Source organism: Hydra vulgaris, chromosome 08 (assembly GCF_038396675.1).
Source record: "Hydra vulgaris chromosome 08, alternate assembly HydraT2T_AEP".
NCBI lineage: Eukaryota > Metazoa > Cnidaria > Hydrozoa > Anthoathecata > Hydridae > Hydra > Hydra vulgaris.
In genome coordinates this window covers 21,202,501-21,217,315 of record NC_088927.1, presented here as the reverse complement: position 1 = coordinate 21,217,315, position 14,815 = coordinate 21,202,501, and the positions used below count along the sequence as shown (strand labels likewise).

Sequence of the window (14,815 nt, the reverse complement as noted above, 5' to 3'; positions counted from 1 at the left end):
ACCGACTGCTGACACTATACCCCGCAGTTATCGATTGCCTTGAACAAATTTCAAATGGCATTTAAAATGAATATTCGAAGTGAAGCACAAGGTCTTTTATCCTAATTTCAGTCATATGAAGCAATTGTGACTTGCATCTCTTCAAAGAAATTTTTACTATCTTGGGTCCCCTAAATAAAATTCTTCAAAGAGAAACACTTGATTTTTCCATCGCTATAATATCTGTCGATGTATCACTGGAAAAGCTTCAAGTACTAAGAGACAGTTCTAGCCAAAATGCTATTATATCTACTGTTAAATTTTCAACTGAAGCTCAGCTTGAACAGCAAACATTTGTTGAGAAAAGGACTCGCAAAAAGAAACGATTGAACTTCGATGAAACAAAGATGAACGGCTTACTCAGGCTAAAGATCAGTGGCTAGCAGAAGTGTTTTATACCGAAATGGATTTAGTAACTGCAATTCTTGTTGACAGATTTTCTTCACAGCGGAAAGTTCTAGAAAGCATAGACATTTTTTATTGAAGAATATGATTGTAGATTTTAGTCATAATTTGCTTAACTCTAATTCACAATAAAAAAATCAATCAGTGCTTTAAAAATTCAAAATTGGTATCAGTTTAAATAAATTCGCTACTAAAATGGTTAATTTTGTGGAGATAACAAGAAAGGCTGCTGAGAAGGATAACGAAACTTTGTCTTCTTTCCTCACCATTTACAATTTTATGCTGAAGATTATGTTAGATGCTGTATTTGCAGTTGTTAGATGCTCAGTTGCAGTTCTTTCCAAGATATTCAGTACAATTCCAACAAATTCAGCAGAGTGTGAGAGAGTTTTCAGCAAACTGAAACTTGTCAAAACTCGTCCAGCAAATCGGTTGAGATTAGAGCATGTTGGGGATTGTATTCTCTTGTCAATGGAACATGAGAAAATATGGAATTTGACGCATTCAGACATAATAAAAAACTATGCTGATACAAATGAATTACGCAATATTTTGCATCCATTAAAAACTTTTTTTAGTATAAATAATTCCCTTGATCGCGTATTTGTCTCTCGTTAAAAGTACTTCACCGGGCTCTTCTTTTGGAAATTCGTACTTGCTTTTCAGGTGCCACCACGTCCCTGGCTTATAGGAACTTTCTGAGAGGTTAAATGTGACATCAAGAAAATTCACTATTTTTAAATCTATATTTATTTCAATTAGGAAGCCAATATTTTTAAAAACTTTAATAATATCTTTTCTAATTTTATCGAGTTGTGGCCCTGATTTTTTATGCATTATTATTAAACCATCGTCGCGAGAAAAGACCTAATTGATTAATTTGGATTATTTTAGCTAGGGTATTTAAAATATATAAACCTACAAATTCGCAAATTTCTGCTCCGTCGTAACTTCCCATTGTTACATCAAAGCATTCGTGCGTGGTTTTTTTCTTCCACGTTTCCTTATCAAAATAGAGTAAATTTTTTTACTATATATATATATATATATATATATATATATATATACTTTTTACTATATATATATATATATTATATATATATATATATATATATATATATATATATATATATATATATATATATATATATATATATATATATATATATATATATATATATATATATATATATATATATATATACAGTATTGGACAAAACATTTGCAGCCAACATCGAACAATGCTAAAAAGTGTTCCTAATTTTACATGTCTTAAATACGAAACGAACTATACTACCTCAGCAAACAGTTCAGGAGTCTGGAGTCATAGCATGCCATGACATGAGCTGACAGGTGAGAGCACACAGGCACAATTTCGTTGGCAAGTGCCATTTTGCAGCGGACAAAACAAGTGCAACTTTTTTGGTTTGTTTCATTTTCTTAAGTCTGGTCCGTGTCAACGTCACGGAAGTTTTTTAATAATTAAAGGAAGTATCCAGAAGTTTCCGGAAGTATGCAGAAGCTTCCGGAAGTTTCTAGAAGAAGCATTTGGAAGCATCCAGTAGCATCCAGAAGTATCCAGAAACATTCAGAAGCATCCAGACGCATCTAGAAGCTTCCAGAAGCATCGAAAAGAAGCATCTAGAATCTTCCAGAACAGGTTCTCACAGGTTCATTTTACTATATAAGAGACATGTAAATCGAAGTGTAATTCAGTCAGTATATGGAAGTCAATCAGTCAGTATTATCAAGACAGTTTATCTAAGTGAGTTTTATCAAAGTTTTTTATCAAAGAACATCAATACAAGAAGTGAAATTCAACAAGTGTTTCATTACATTAATACAGTCCACATCCAACCAAGACGTTGTGTTCCACAGAGCATTATTGTATTATCACAAGTTAAATGTAAAACGGTAAGCCTTGAGAAGCGTGAATATTTATTTTTATTATTTTTATTACTTTAAGTGCAAAAATGGCTCCCGACAGTATTGGATTGGAACTAAGAAAGAAAATTATAAGTGGAATGTCACAAAAAAGTATTTGTGATAAATATCGCGTGAAAAAGTGGACCGTATCAAGACTATGTTCCAAATATCGTTCTACGGGGAAGTTGGCAGCAGATAACAAAGGTGGAAGACCGCGTTCCACCACTTCTAGAGAGGATTCTATGATCTTCAGATCCATCAAGAAGGATCCCTGGATATCATCAGTCGAGATACAAAAGCAATTAGAGCTGCCTGTATCGGACCGAACAATCAGACGACGTGCTGTTGAAGCCGGATTTTTTTCTCGACGCCCTGCAAAGAAACCGCTGATTTCACTAAAAAACCAGAAGAAAAGATTCCTGTTTGCTACATCTCATATTGACTGGAATGTGCAGAAATGGTGAACTGTCCTGTTCAGTGATGAATCGAAGTTCAACATCATTGGGAGCGATGGTATTTGCCGTGTACGTCGACCGGCCGGAAAACGCCGCGATTTACGTTACTGCCATAAGACCGTGAAGCATGGTGGAGACAATGGAATGGTCTGGGGGTGTTTTTTTGCTAACGGTCTAGGTCCAATACATCGAAACGATGGAATAATGGACCGTTTCATGTATAAAAATATCCTGAAAGATGTTATGTTACCTCATGCTGAATGGAATATGCCAATAAAATGGGTTTTTCAGCAAGACAACGATCCAAAACACACTGCAAAATTAGTCAAGCAGTGGTTTCAAGACATCCACCTATCGGTGATGGATTGGCCGCCTCAATCTCCGGATCTCAACCCAATCGAGAACCTGTGGGAGATCGTCAACCGCAGAATTAGTTGTGAAGGTGTTCGTAATAAGGATCAACTGTTTGAACAAATCCAAAAGGCCTGGGCAGCGATTCCACAAAGTTTCATTGATCACCTGATCGAATCTATGCCTCGAAGATGCAAGGCTATGATCGACAACAAAGGATTCGCCACGAAATATTGATAGCGAAATACAGCTTGGTCAACATTTTGTCGAGTTGCACTTGTTTTGCCCAGAAAGAAATCAACTTTTTTTAATACTTTTGATTAATTTATTATTTTTCGTGTACAAATAATGAACTTTGTGATGAATAAAACTTGAAGAACTTAGTCTCCAAACAGTTACATAGTTATTTCTCTAAATTGAAAAAATGCAGCACTTTTATATAAAGAAACTAAATTTGCATTATTTGGTTGCACTCATTTTGTCCGATACTGTATATATATATATATATATATATATATATATATATATATATATATATATATATATATATATAGAGAGAGAGAGAGAGAGATAGAGAGAGAGAGAGAGAGAGAGAGAGAGAGAGAGAGAGAGAGAGAGAGAGAGAGTGATAGGATAATAATATAAAATAATAATATAATGAGTAAATGAATTATAAGTATTTAATAATAGTAACTAAATGATTGGTAAGAATGGTGTCACTCAAACAGAATACTGAACAAAAGAATGACACCAGTATTTAAATATAATATGATTAATAATAAGCACACATACATAAGTACATACTTAAACTAAGTAAACATTTAAAAATCATACTTTGATGATAATAATAAAAATAAACAAACACGTAAACAAGTTTATGAAAATAGTTGTTGTAATCATAAATAAAAAAAAAAGAGTATATTTTAAATATTAAGTGAAAATCATGTTAATAAGTTAGAACAAAATTGTTCTCAGAAATTTTTTAAATTGATTTTTTTAAGATTAAGAAAAGACGATGAAAAAGTTTGAAATTTTAGTTTTTTGAACTCATTCACTATGCATACAAGACTCTCGTTCCATTCACAAATGCACTGATAGACAACAAAACGTTTACATACTACAACATAATGTTTACCATACTAATGAGTTTTAAAAGAAGGCACACTAATTTTTCCATTTTATATGTTTCTAGTAGAGAATGTATGAAATTTTCTACTTTCTGTTAAAAAGTCTGTTATAGAAGAGGGTAAACTTTTATCAAGAGTCAAAAACAAGAAGAAGATTAGTAAATTTTACAAGCACTGAAAAGGTTTTAATTTTTCGTTTTTTGAAAGGTTCTGATGTTTCTGACTTTGACTAAAAAGGTGGAAGTTTATGATTTTTATTTATTCCTTTAGATCTGAATTTATATTTTTACATAGTGAATTATACGATTTATTGATATATAATAGGTTAATGTCATCAGCAAATAGATGAATTGACGAGAAGCGAATAGAGTTGTTTATTTCAATAATATAAATTAAGAACAAAAGAGGACCAAGAACAGAACCTTGAGGAACACCGCACACAACAGATTTATTAGTAGAATTATAACCATCAATACTTACAAATTGTGTCCGATCTGTAAGATAAGATCAAAACCAGTCACTTACAACACCACGAATATCATAGTGTTCTATTTTAGAAATCAAAATTTTACGATCAACGGTATCAAAAGCTTTTTATAAATATATAGAAATACCACAAAGAGCACTATACACTACTGTCAGAAAAATTGTGGACGCTACGAAAAATTATGTTTCTCATCTGCCAAATAAAACTCAACCGAAACAATCACGTTTACTTAACTGTATTATTACTGTGTTTTGTGTTTGATATTGTGTGCATTGATTAATGAAATTATGGACACCTTTGAATTTTGTAAAAATGGTTACTTAGATCAGTAACCATTTTTACAAATATATATATATATATATGTATATATATATATATATATATATATATATATATATATATATATATACATATATATATATATATATATATCTATATATATATATATATATATATATATATATATATATATATATATATATATATATATATATATTACAAAATAATAAATATTTACAAGCTTTATATACTATTTATGCATAATAAATAAGCATATACTGTATACAATAAGTTTTACATTTTTTCCTCTTTGTATATATATTTCCGTTTTTATATATTTTTATAACATGCGTTTATAATATTGAAAAAAGCTTTTTCACATAAATTTGACGTTAATTTATTCAAAAATATTTAACAATATATATTAACTATATTTTTAAAATAATTTCTTGACTCTATATATATATTTTTTTTAGTTTTTGTACTTTTTTGTATTTTTAATTTTCTATTTTTTTGTGTTTTTTGTTTTTGAGCCGTTATGCGGAAAGAATTTGAGAATATGGAGAAAGGTTTTAGAAGATTAATTAAATATTATTAGTAAAGATTTTATTAAGTAAAATAAAAAAAATACAGGACTTTTACAAAAGCATCATATTACGAAATGTACAAAAAACATGCAAATAATAAAATATATATCATAAAGTAAGGGCTGGTCTGATTGTCTAATCATAAATAACAATATTTTTGTGTCAAAAAAGAATATATATATGCAGGGAACAGGATATATTGTATAAGTAAATATGCAGAGAACAGGATATATTGTACAAGTAAATGTGTAAGAAAATATATGTATAAGTATATCTATGCTTATACATAAGTATTTATAAGTATATATACTTATGCATGTATTTCATCCATCTAGATGAGTCAACTTTAACTTTGGTATTGTGGTTTATTTTCCTCCGGCTAGTTGCAATACATAGACCACCATACCAAGGCACCCAAAGTCATGTTCAGCCCCCCAAGAAGGAGCGTCATAACCGCTTTACGGCCGAGAGTAAAGTAAATTTTGGAAGAACGAAGTTATAGTCAACTTTAACTTTTACACCTAGAAGTATAATGATCTTGATCTTAAATTATCGCATCTGATTAAAGACAAATTCATGTTTGTTTGAATAGTGGCTTGATAATTTGCTATATTAGAAAAAGAAAAATATAATAGCAAATTATATTTCCATAATTAACTGAAACATTTAGATGAAAAATAATTCTTATAAATTATACGAATATATATTTGTGTATCTGCTTTTTCTCGATGAAAACACAACGTCGATCCACAGTATATAACCCAACATTGATCCATATGTATATAATCCAACGTTAATCCAAACACATTGGATAAACGTTGAGTTATAGACATTCGATCGATGTTAATCTATATACATTGGATTAATATGGGGTTATACACATTTGATCAACCATGATCCCTATACATTGGATCAACGTTGGGTTTAAATCGGAAAAACAACCAACTTTTCCGATATTTTTACAAACATTGGACCAATGTAATTTTCCTAACTATTTTTAATCGTTAGTCGTTATTAAGGTTTTCATTAATATAAATATAATAAAACTAACATTGGATCAACGTTGTATTTGCATCGGAGAAAATAGCCAACATTCACAATGTGTTTTCGTATGTTGACCCAACGTAAGTGTGCTAGCTGGGTTCCCAAAGAGTTATTGATAAAGAGTGAGGTGGGGGAGGGGAGGTTGACAGGTCTGTTTTTTGCCATTTAAGGCCTAGAAAAAACATATTGCTAACCAAGATTTTAACATAAAAAAAGGTCCTCGTTGGCTATTATCTGCCGACTCCTGTGTCCAAATTTACCTACTTGTTTTTGAATGTAATTTTTGTTGGGGGATTAGACACCCCCGACGCGTCTCCTCGGGTAGGCCCTTAAGATAATGATAATGGTAATGATGATGATAATGTTTATTGATAAAAGTGCTAAAAGAAATGTTAAATTTATTAAAACTAAAAATTAAATTTTCTCGTAAATTTACATTTAGATTCATGAAGAAAACTGCGAATATTTACCTCTTTGTTGTGTAAATCAATGTGGTATGAAAATTTTGTGTAAAGAGGTTTGATTTAAAATCTAAATAGCTGTTTAATATTAAAAGTATTTTTTTTTTTACCCAAGTAAACATTTGACGTTTACTTAGACGCTAGACGTTGTTTAGTCGTTAAAAACGTCTAAACAACGTCTACTTTACGTCTTGATATCTTTAACACGTCTTTTAAACGTCGTGTGTTCACTGAAACATTAAACTCACTTGGGTAAAACTTTATCTTTGAAACTTTTCATAGATGTCTTCCCATATTACTGATAGTTGCGATAATACAATTATTCCATGTCAATATTTAAATATTGGATGCAAATTTAAGGTAAGAAAACAAGTTTTGAAAAATTAAAAGTTTTTATTCTTTAAAAATTAAAATTGTATAAAATTCTTAAATTATAATAAGCGAGAAATCAGGTACACATCATGCTATATATCATCAGTATATTAATCAGTCATATATCATCTATGTATATTTATATCCCTATTCACAACATTTCTTAAAAAAAAAATCAAAGTGATCAATAAATTTTCATTTAAAATTTGTTGTTCAAAAACTATTTATATTTCCAGTGATTAAAGTTTTCAGAATGTTTTCAGAATGTTTTCAGAATGTGTCAACAAACTTTATATATACCTTGATAAAAGGCTTAAGTTATACATTGATAACATTTCTGGGAAAGCAGTGTTTTTTTTTAAAGAATTTTTAGCTAATGCCAGTTTCGAAAATTTTACACCTACTTTACTAGTACACAATTTGTTTTTACTCACTATTTTAACTTGAAATGAAAAAAGTCAAAATAGAAGATATGGTAAAATCACTTACAATAAAAAAAACTTCACTTATTCTAAAGGATTAGCAGTTCAAAGACAAAGTGATCACAAACAGCGCTTCCTTGCATAAAAAAAGTTATCAGTAAATAATCAGTTACCACCATTTATAACTTTCATTTTGATTTAGTAAGTTTTAATAAGATTCCATAACTAGAGACATTAAAATTTGTGGAAATCATTATACCATTTTGTTACGCTTACTATTTAGAAAATTTTTTTAAAACAGTTTTCTTTAATATCATTTTCTCATTAATTCAATAAAAACACATTGAAAAATTTCACACTTTTTTTTTATAGCTTAATATTATTTCTGGTGTTAATAGATTTTGCATTTCAGGACTAAAAATTTCTGTTAAGTTTTTTGATTGGTGTTTTTTTATTTTGACAACTAACAACCTTAATCACAGCTAAAAATTTTAGTGGAAGGTTAGTTTTAATTCACAAACAAAAAAAAAGTCTTAGTAACAAAGCGTTTTTTATTACTTTTGGCAGAAACAATATTTTATCGGCAATTATTTATACAGCTCCCCACTATTTGTCACTGTTTGTTCTCCGTATACTAGCAATTATACTTTGTCTCAAAATATTTTTTTTTTGTGGTAAGACACATCATATTGTGTGGCCGTGGCGCAGTGGTTTGAGTTCTGGCTCAGAACCAGTGTAAAAAGTACTTTATGAAGTGAAACCATAGAAGGTCTCGAAACGGTAGTGTAGATAAAAATCGTTGAAATGTAGTTGACATACTGCCCATTGTAATGCTTTTCGCTAATCTTCGGTTCAAGACAACTGTGAACTTCAGTATTTACAACTGTTTTATCACCGGGCAAGTACTTTCACCAAAGGCTACACTTTTTTCAGAAGCTGGTGTATCATAACTCCTCTATAAATGTTTTTTAATAGTATTTATCAACCTTCTTTTCTGTTAAAATTATTTTATCACGTTGGCCGTTAAAGGAAAGACCTGTTAAATGATTATTATTAATTTTTGAACTCTCAACTTTAAGCACTTTCATGGTTCGATACCTCTCCCTTGCAAATTTGTTATTATCAATCACTAAAGATGTTTTTAAATCAGTGAATTAGCTTACGTTAAGCATAACCGTGGCTTGAAGCGATACTCCAAATCTTTTGGTTATTGAGGTCTTTGTAAGTTTTTTTCATATTTGCAAATGAATGAAGTCAACTATGAGTGATTATATTTGTAGTTACCAGGTTTAATTTTCTTATCCTCAACAATTATCTCATGATATTTTAAAAACCTTGATGTTGATGAAGACAACATTAGGCTACAATGAGCTAAACGCAGTAGATTTAGAACTAATCAAGGTATTATTTTGTATTATTTCAGCACGTACTTAGAGACTTTTTTGGATCTCTCGATTTTTCGCACGTTGCACGTTAGGCGATTGTTTTGTAATCAAAGAAATGTATGTTTTTTAATAGGAACCTTTGTTTTCTTCGCGCAGTTACTGTCGGTAAAAATAAAGCACTTTCAAGCTGTAATATATAAAAATTCTTTAAACTTCTCTTAACATTAGTTGCCATGTTTTTACTACTTACAGCGTTTAATAATATTTATTTCGTTGAATGTATTCTAGCCAAATGTATTGGTGATTCAAAAATTAGGCTGTCTAATGTAATAATAATAAAGCAATCGAAAGTTATAGGGGAGAACGGGTTGAGATGGGACAAAAAAATTTGCTTGCGTGCTGCGCTTTAAGTTTACCACAAAAACCATACAAATTGATTTAAAACTATAGTCCAATGAATTGTCATGTTAAATTATTGCAAAACCCATCATTTAACCATCAATTAAAGTTCAAGGGCTTGGTTTTTTAAAGTGACACTGATTGTCCCATGTCACCCCATGTTGGGGTGAAATGGGAAAATGGTTGGGGTGAAATGGGACAAAAATAGAAACAATTAACTTTAAGCATTATTTTATTGTTTATTCTACTCCTTATAAAACATAACAATACACAAAATTTATTTATGTTTAACAAAAATAAAATACCATTCTAAATGCATTTGTAACTTTGTTCAACAGGTTGCTTGATGTTTAAATTGAGTCAAAATTACGTATAAGCTATTCCTGAATTTTCAGAAATGTCATATATCGTCATAGGAGTATTTGGATGTGCCTTTAACCATGAATCACATGCTAATTTTTAAAATTTCTTTAATGGCCCAAATACTGATCTGTCAAGTGGTTGGAGTTTGTGGCTGCAATGGGGTGGCAATGTCAAGAGTACAACATTGCTTTCCTTAGCTTTATCCATCAGTTCAATCGATATATAAGTTTTGTGGTTTTGATGTCCATACTCCACAAAATGATCTAACCATTTCAAAAAAATTTCTGTATTTATCCATCCACTAGGATTAGCATCACCTTTTGTACCTGTTGGTGCACCTTTAAGCATATGGCTACGAAAGTGGACACGAGGAAACATCAAAAACGGTGGAATAAAATTTCCAAGGGCATTAATGCAACCCATCATTGTAACTTGGGTTCCCCTTTCAGAAGAAGTTACCTGTCCTACTTGCTTTATTCCTTAACCAGCAATCACTTTTACTGGCTTATGAACGGTTGTCAGACCTGTTTCATCAATATTGTAAATGTTAGAAAAGTTATAGCGCTTCTGCACACTGTCAAGGTTTTTGAAGAAAGTATCTACATTTGTGCGGTTGAAACTAGTTGTTCGAATGAGGCTGGTAGCTTCTGGCGTACGAATAGATAATTTTGTACGATTTAAGAATAAATAAAACCATTCAGCTCCAGCTGTTTCACTCTTTTTCCAGTTTTCTGGTATTTTAATGTCATTTTTAATTGCATATTGATATGCAAGTTGCTTTGTTTCTCTAACATCAAGTCCGTAATGCATATTAGATGCTTGACGAAGATATATTGAAAGTTCATCTTCTTGTGTCTTATTAAAAATATATTTATGTTGTTCATCAAAGTATAAGTTACTGTAAGAAGTTTCTTTATAAAACTTTATTTTCCGCTGTAAACTTGATTTTGAATTTGTATACTTTTGCGCAGCTGCTCGTAGTGATAAACTGCCAGATTCGACAGCCATCACAGCAGCTTTTATTGTATGAGCATCGGGCTTTAACCGACTTGTCACTCGTTTGTACTTTCTTGGTATCTGAAAAATTATTACTCATATTACTCACTCCATTATAAAAAAAAATTATGCTCTTTTTAATTACATTAACCAAAATCCAAATTAGGCTATAAATTTTAAATTTATTTTAATGAAAATAAAATAGTATCACAACCCTATAAAACTTATAATGTGATTAAATTTAATAAGGCTAGTAGTGAAAAACTTTATTTAAACTGGATTTAAAATACAAAAATGATTGGCATTAAAACAATACTTACTGTGAAAGATGTCTTCAGGACAAAGTAACAAAGAAATCAAATATAATTACATTTAAATCTTATCATAAACATAAACATAATTTTCTGTTCACTTGCTTTTTTATAAAAATATTGATTATAAAAGTTAAATAACAGTAAACTGAAAAAATGATAAAATTGAACAGTGTCCCATTTCACCCCAATTCTCCTGTACCAAGTCACGCCATCACTAGTAGGTGTGAGAAAACCTTTATTTTATATAGTTCTCGTAGCCATATGCTAATCATATTTCTTCAGTAGTTAAATAAAACAATAGTGAATAATTAAAAACCATAAGAAAAAAAATATATGCAAACAACACATAAATATTTAATATTAATGATGTCTTCAAAATCCAGGAAAATTGTTAGATTTTTACATATTCGCAAATAATCCGAAAAAAAAATACTTCTGAAACTTAAAAAACACAATAATATAAAAAAGCTATTGCAAACTTATAACATATATAAAAAACTTTTGCTTTACTAAATTTTTCACTGAGATATTGCTAAGTCCCATCTCACCCCATGTCTCATCTCACCCCGTTCTCCCCTACATTTTCTTGGTGGTTTTATTGGTGAAAATCTTAAAAGGAAAAACCATACCATTACTTTATGCCACAAAGTTTTAAAAAATATTGAAGTATTGTATAAAGTGAGAAATTTTATAAATAGACATGCATTAATTCAACTTTTTTTACTCGCTTATTCAATGCAATGTAAACTATGCAAATATTGCATGAGGTAGTATTAAAAAAAAAATTATATATCCTCTTTATCGGCAACAGAAGCATCAAGCACGATTAAGAAACTTTGAAGACCGTTAAACTTGTGCCAGACCTCTTTTATTGGAAATGAATGTTCTTAATATAAATCAACTAAATATTTTTAATGTTTTTTGCTTTATGTACAATGTAAAATAAACTTTATGCCTATATCCTTTCCAAATTTATATGCAATGAAACCAAAAAACAATTAAGCAACCTAAGAAATTACATCCTTGTTCATAAACATTATTTGCATATAAATTTTGGAAGATTTCTTATGTAATATCACGGAGCTTTTCTTTGGAACCTAATAGTTTTAAAAAAATTTGAGTTTTTTCAAAGTTGGAATTTTCTTTTATTTAAAAATAAATTTGAAAAAGTTATTTTCTTAATTGATAGTATATTCGAGTTCTTTTAAGCTTGATCCTTATTTTGATCTGTATTGTGTGATTCCTTAATGTGATATTAGAATTATTAGGTTATTTATATAATATTTAGGGGTGTCCTGGATAAACTATCCGACCGGATATCCGGGCCGGGTAGTATTATCATTCGGTATTCGTTATTTGGCCATTATTGCATAACCTTATCTGGTTTTTTATATACAGGATATTTCATGTTAACATCATTTGAAAATTGAAAGAGACCTAGATAAAATATTTTTAAATAACCTAATGTTAATGGTTTCTTTTTAGTATTGTTATTATTAAGGGAAAGTGGTCCACAACGGGCCCCAAAGGTAAGATAAGCCCCTATCAAATCTCTTGCTTGGACGTTAATTATTACAAATTTGACTTTAGAATATTGTTCAGCTGACCATAAACATTTAATTAAACCATCCAAAAAATAGTTTTTTTTATTGTTAATTTTTTTTATTGTTAATTTTTTTTATTGTTAATTTTTTTTATTGTTAATTTTTTTTATTGTTATTTTTTTTTATTGTTAATTTTTCTTATTGTTAATTTTTTCTTATTGTTATTTTTTCTTATTGTTAATTTTTCTTATTGTTAATTTTTCTTATTGGTAATTTTTCTTATTGTTAATTTTTTCTTATTGTTAATTTTTCTTATTGTTAATTTTTTCTTATTGTTAATTTTTTCTTATTGTTAATTTTTTCTTATTGTTAATTTTTTCTTATTGTTAATTTTTCTTATTGTTAATTTTTTCTTATTGTTAATTTTTCTTATTGTTAGTTTTTTCTTATTGTTAATTTTTTCTTATTGTTAATTTTTCTTATTGTTAATTTTTCTTATTGTTAATTTTTTCTTATTGTTAATTTTTTCTTATTGTTAATTTTTTCTTATTGTTAATTTTTTCTTATTGTCAATTTTTTCTTATTGTTAATTTTTTCTTATTGTTAATTTTTTCTTATTGTCAATTTTTTCTTATTGTTAATTTTTTCTTATTGTTAATTTTTTCTTATTGTTAATTTTTTCTTATTGTTAATTTTTTTTATTGTTAATTTTCTTATTGTTAATTTTTTCTTATTGTTAATTTTTTCTTATTGTTAATTTTTTCTTATTGTTAATTTTTTCTTATTGTTAATTTTTTCTTATTGTTAATTTTTTTTATTGTTAATTTTTGGAAAAAAGAATATATATAAAAGTACTACTTTTAAAATTTTATCAACCTAAGTGTCCATTTTTAATGTGAATAATGAACAGAAGATTAACTATCATCAACAAATCAGTTATAGTCAATTTTTGATTAATAATAAAGGGGGCCATTTTAGGCTACTTCCACGGAAAAGGGGCTCCTAGCATTTCTTTGTTCAACGGTTGTTTCTTAACATAAGGCATAGTTACAACTTTAATTTTCTGATGTTAAATTGTAGAACATAGATTAAATTTCCTAAAATTTTTATGTAACTTTTGGTTGTAATCTTTATGTAAATTTTTTTGTAATCTTCTTTTAAAAAGGGCCTGTTCTAGGTCACTCCCCTAATATTATTAAAATAGTACGAAAAATATATATATTCGCAATAAATACATCAGTTTATCACCCATTTATATTTCTTTTACCTCAACGTAGAGAAACTAACATTTTAAGCCTTGATTGCTTTTTCTCTTAAATAATGAAAACAATCTTCCGAAAATACAGAGGATGCAGGTGGTGCTAGAAAATTAAGTGCTAACTCTTTTAGCAGTGGAAACTTCTCTTCATATTTCCAATAATTTAAAACTTTAGTCATTATTTTTTCTATAATCGATTGATTAAAGAAAACGTACTCTCCGTGAGCAGCTATTAAAAAGGAGACTTAATCAGATTTTATTATTTTTTGAACTTCTTTGTGCAGCTGAAGAAGATTCAGTATTAATTTTTTTTCATCTTCATACAAATTACAATAAAAATTTTTTTGCGTGATTATGCAGCGGAGTTGTGCAAAAGGACCTCTGACCAGATTTATTACATCCCCTGCTTATCTGATTTCCAAATGGAATGCATACTGCTCTGAAACCACAGCTATCATTAATTATGAAAAGTTTTCAAACAAAGTTCGCCATTTTGAAGGTTTATCACGATAATATTTTGTCATTATATAATATTATAAAATATATACTTTAGGCTTTTAAATACGTTATCCGGATATCAGGCGTTACGTTATCCAGTCGG

General features: G+C 29.0%; 1 protein-coding gene across 1 annotated transcript in view; it reads left to right on the top strand.

Moving 5' to 3' along the window:
* LOC136083678 (TNF receptor-associated factor 6-A-like) overlaps positions 1-14,815 on the top strand; it is a 98,067-nt gene that overhangs the window by 30,182 nt on the left and 53,070 nt on the right. The window contains exons 5-6 of the mRNA XM_065803238.1: positions 7,143-7,217; positions 7,444-7,521. Of these exons, the coding sequence (XP_065659310.1) occupies positions 7,143-7,217; positions 7,444-7,521 (153 nt within the window). The remainder of the gene's footprint in view (positions 1-7,142; positions 7,218-7,443; positions 7,522-14,815) is intronic.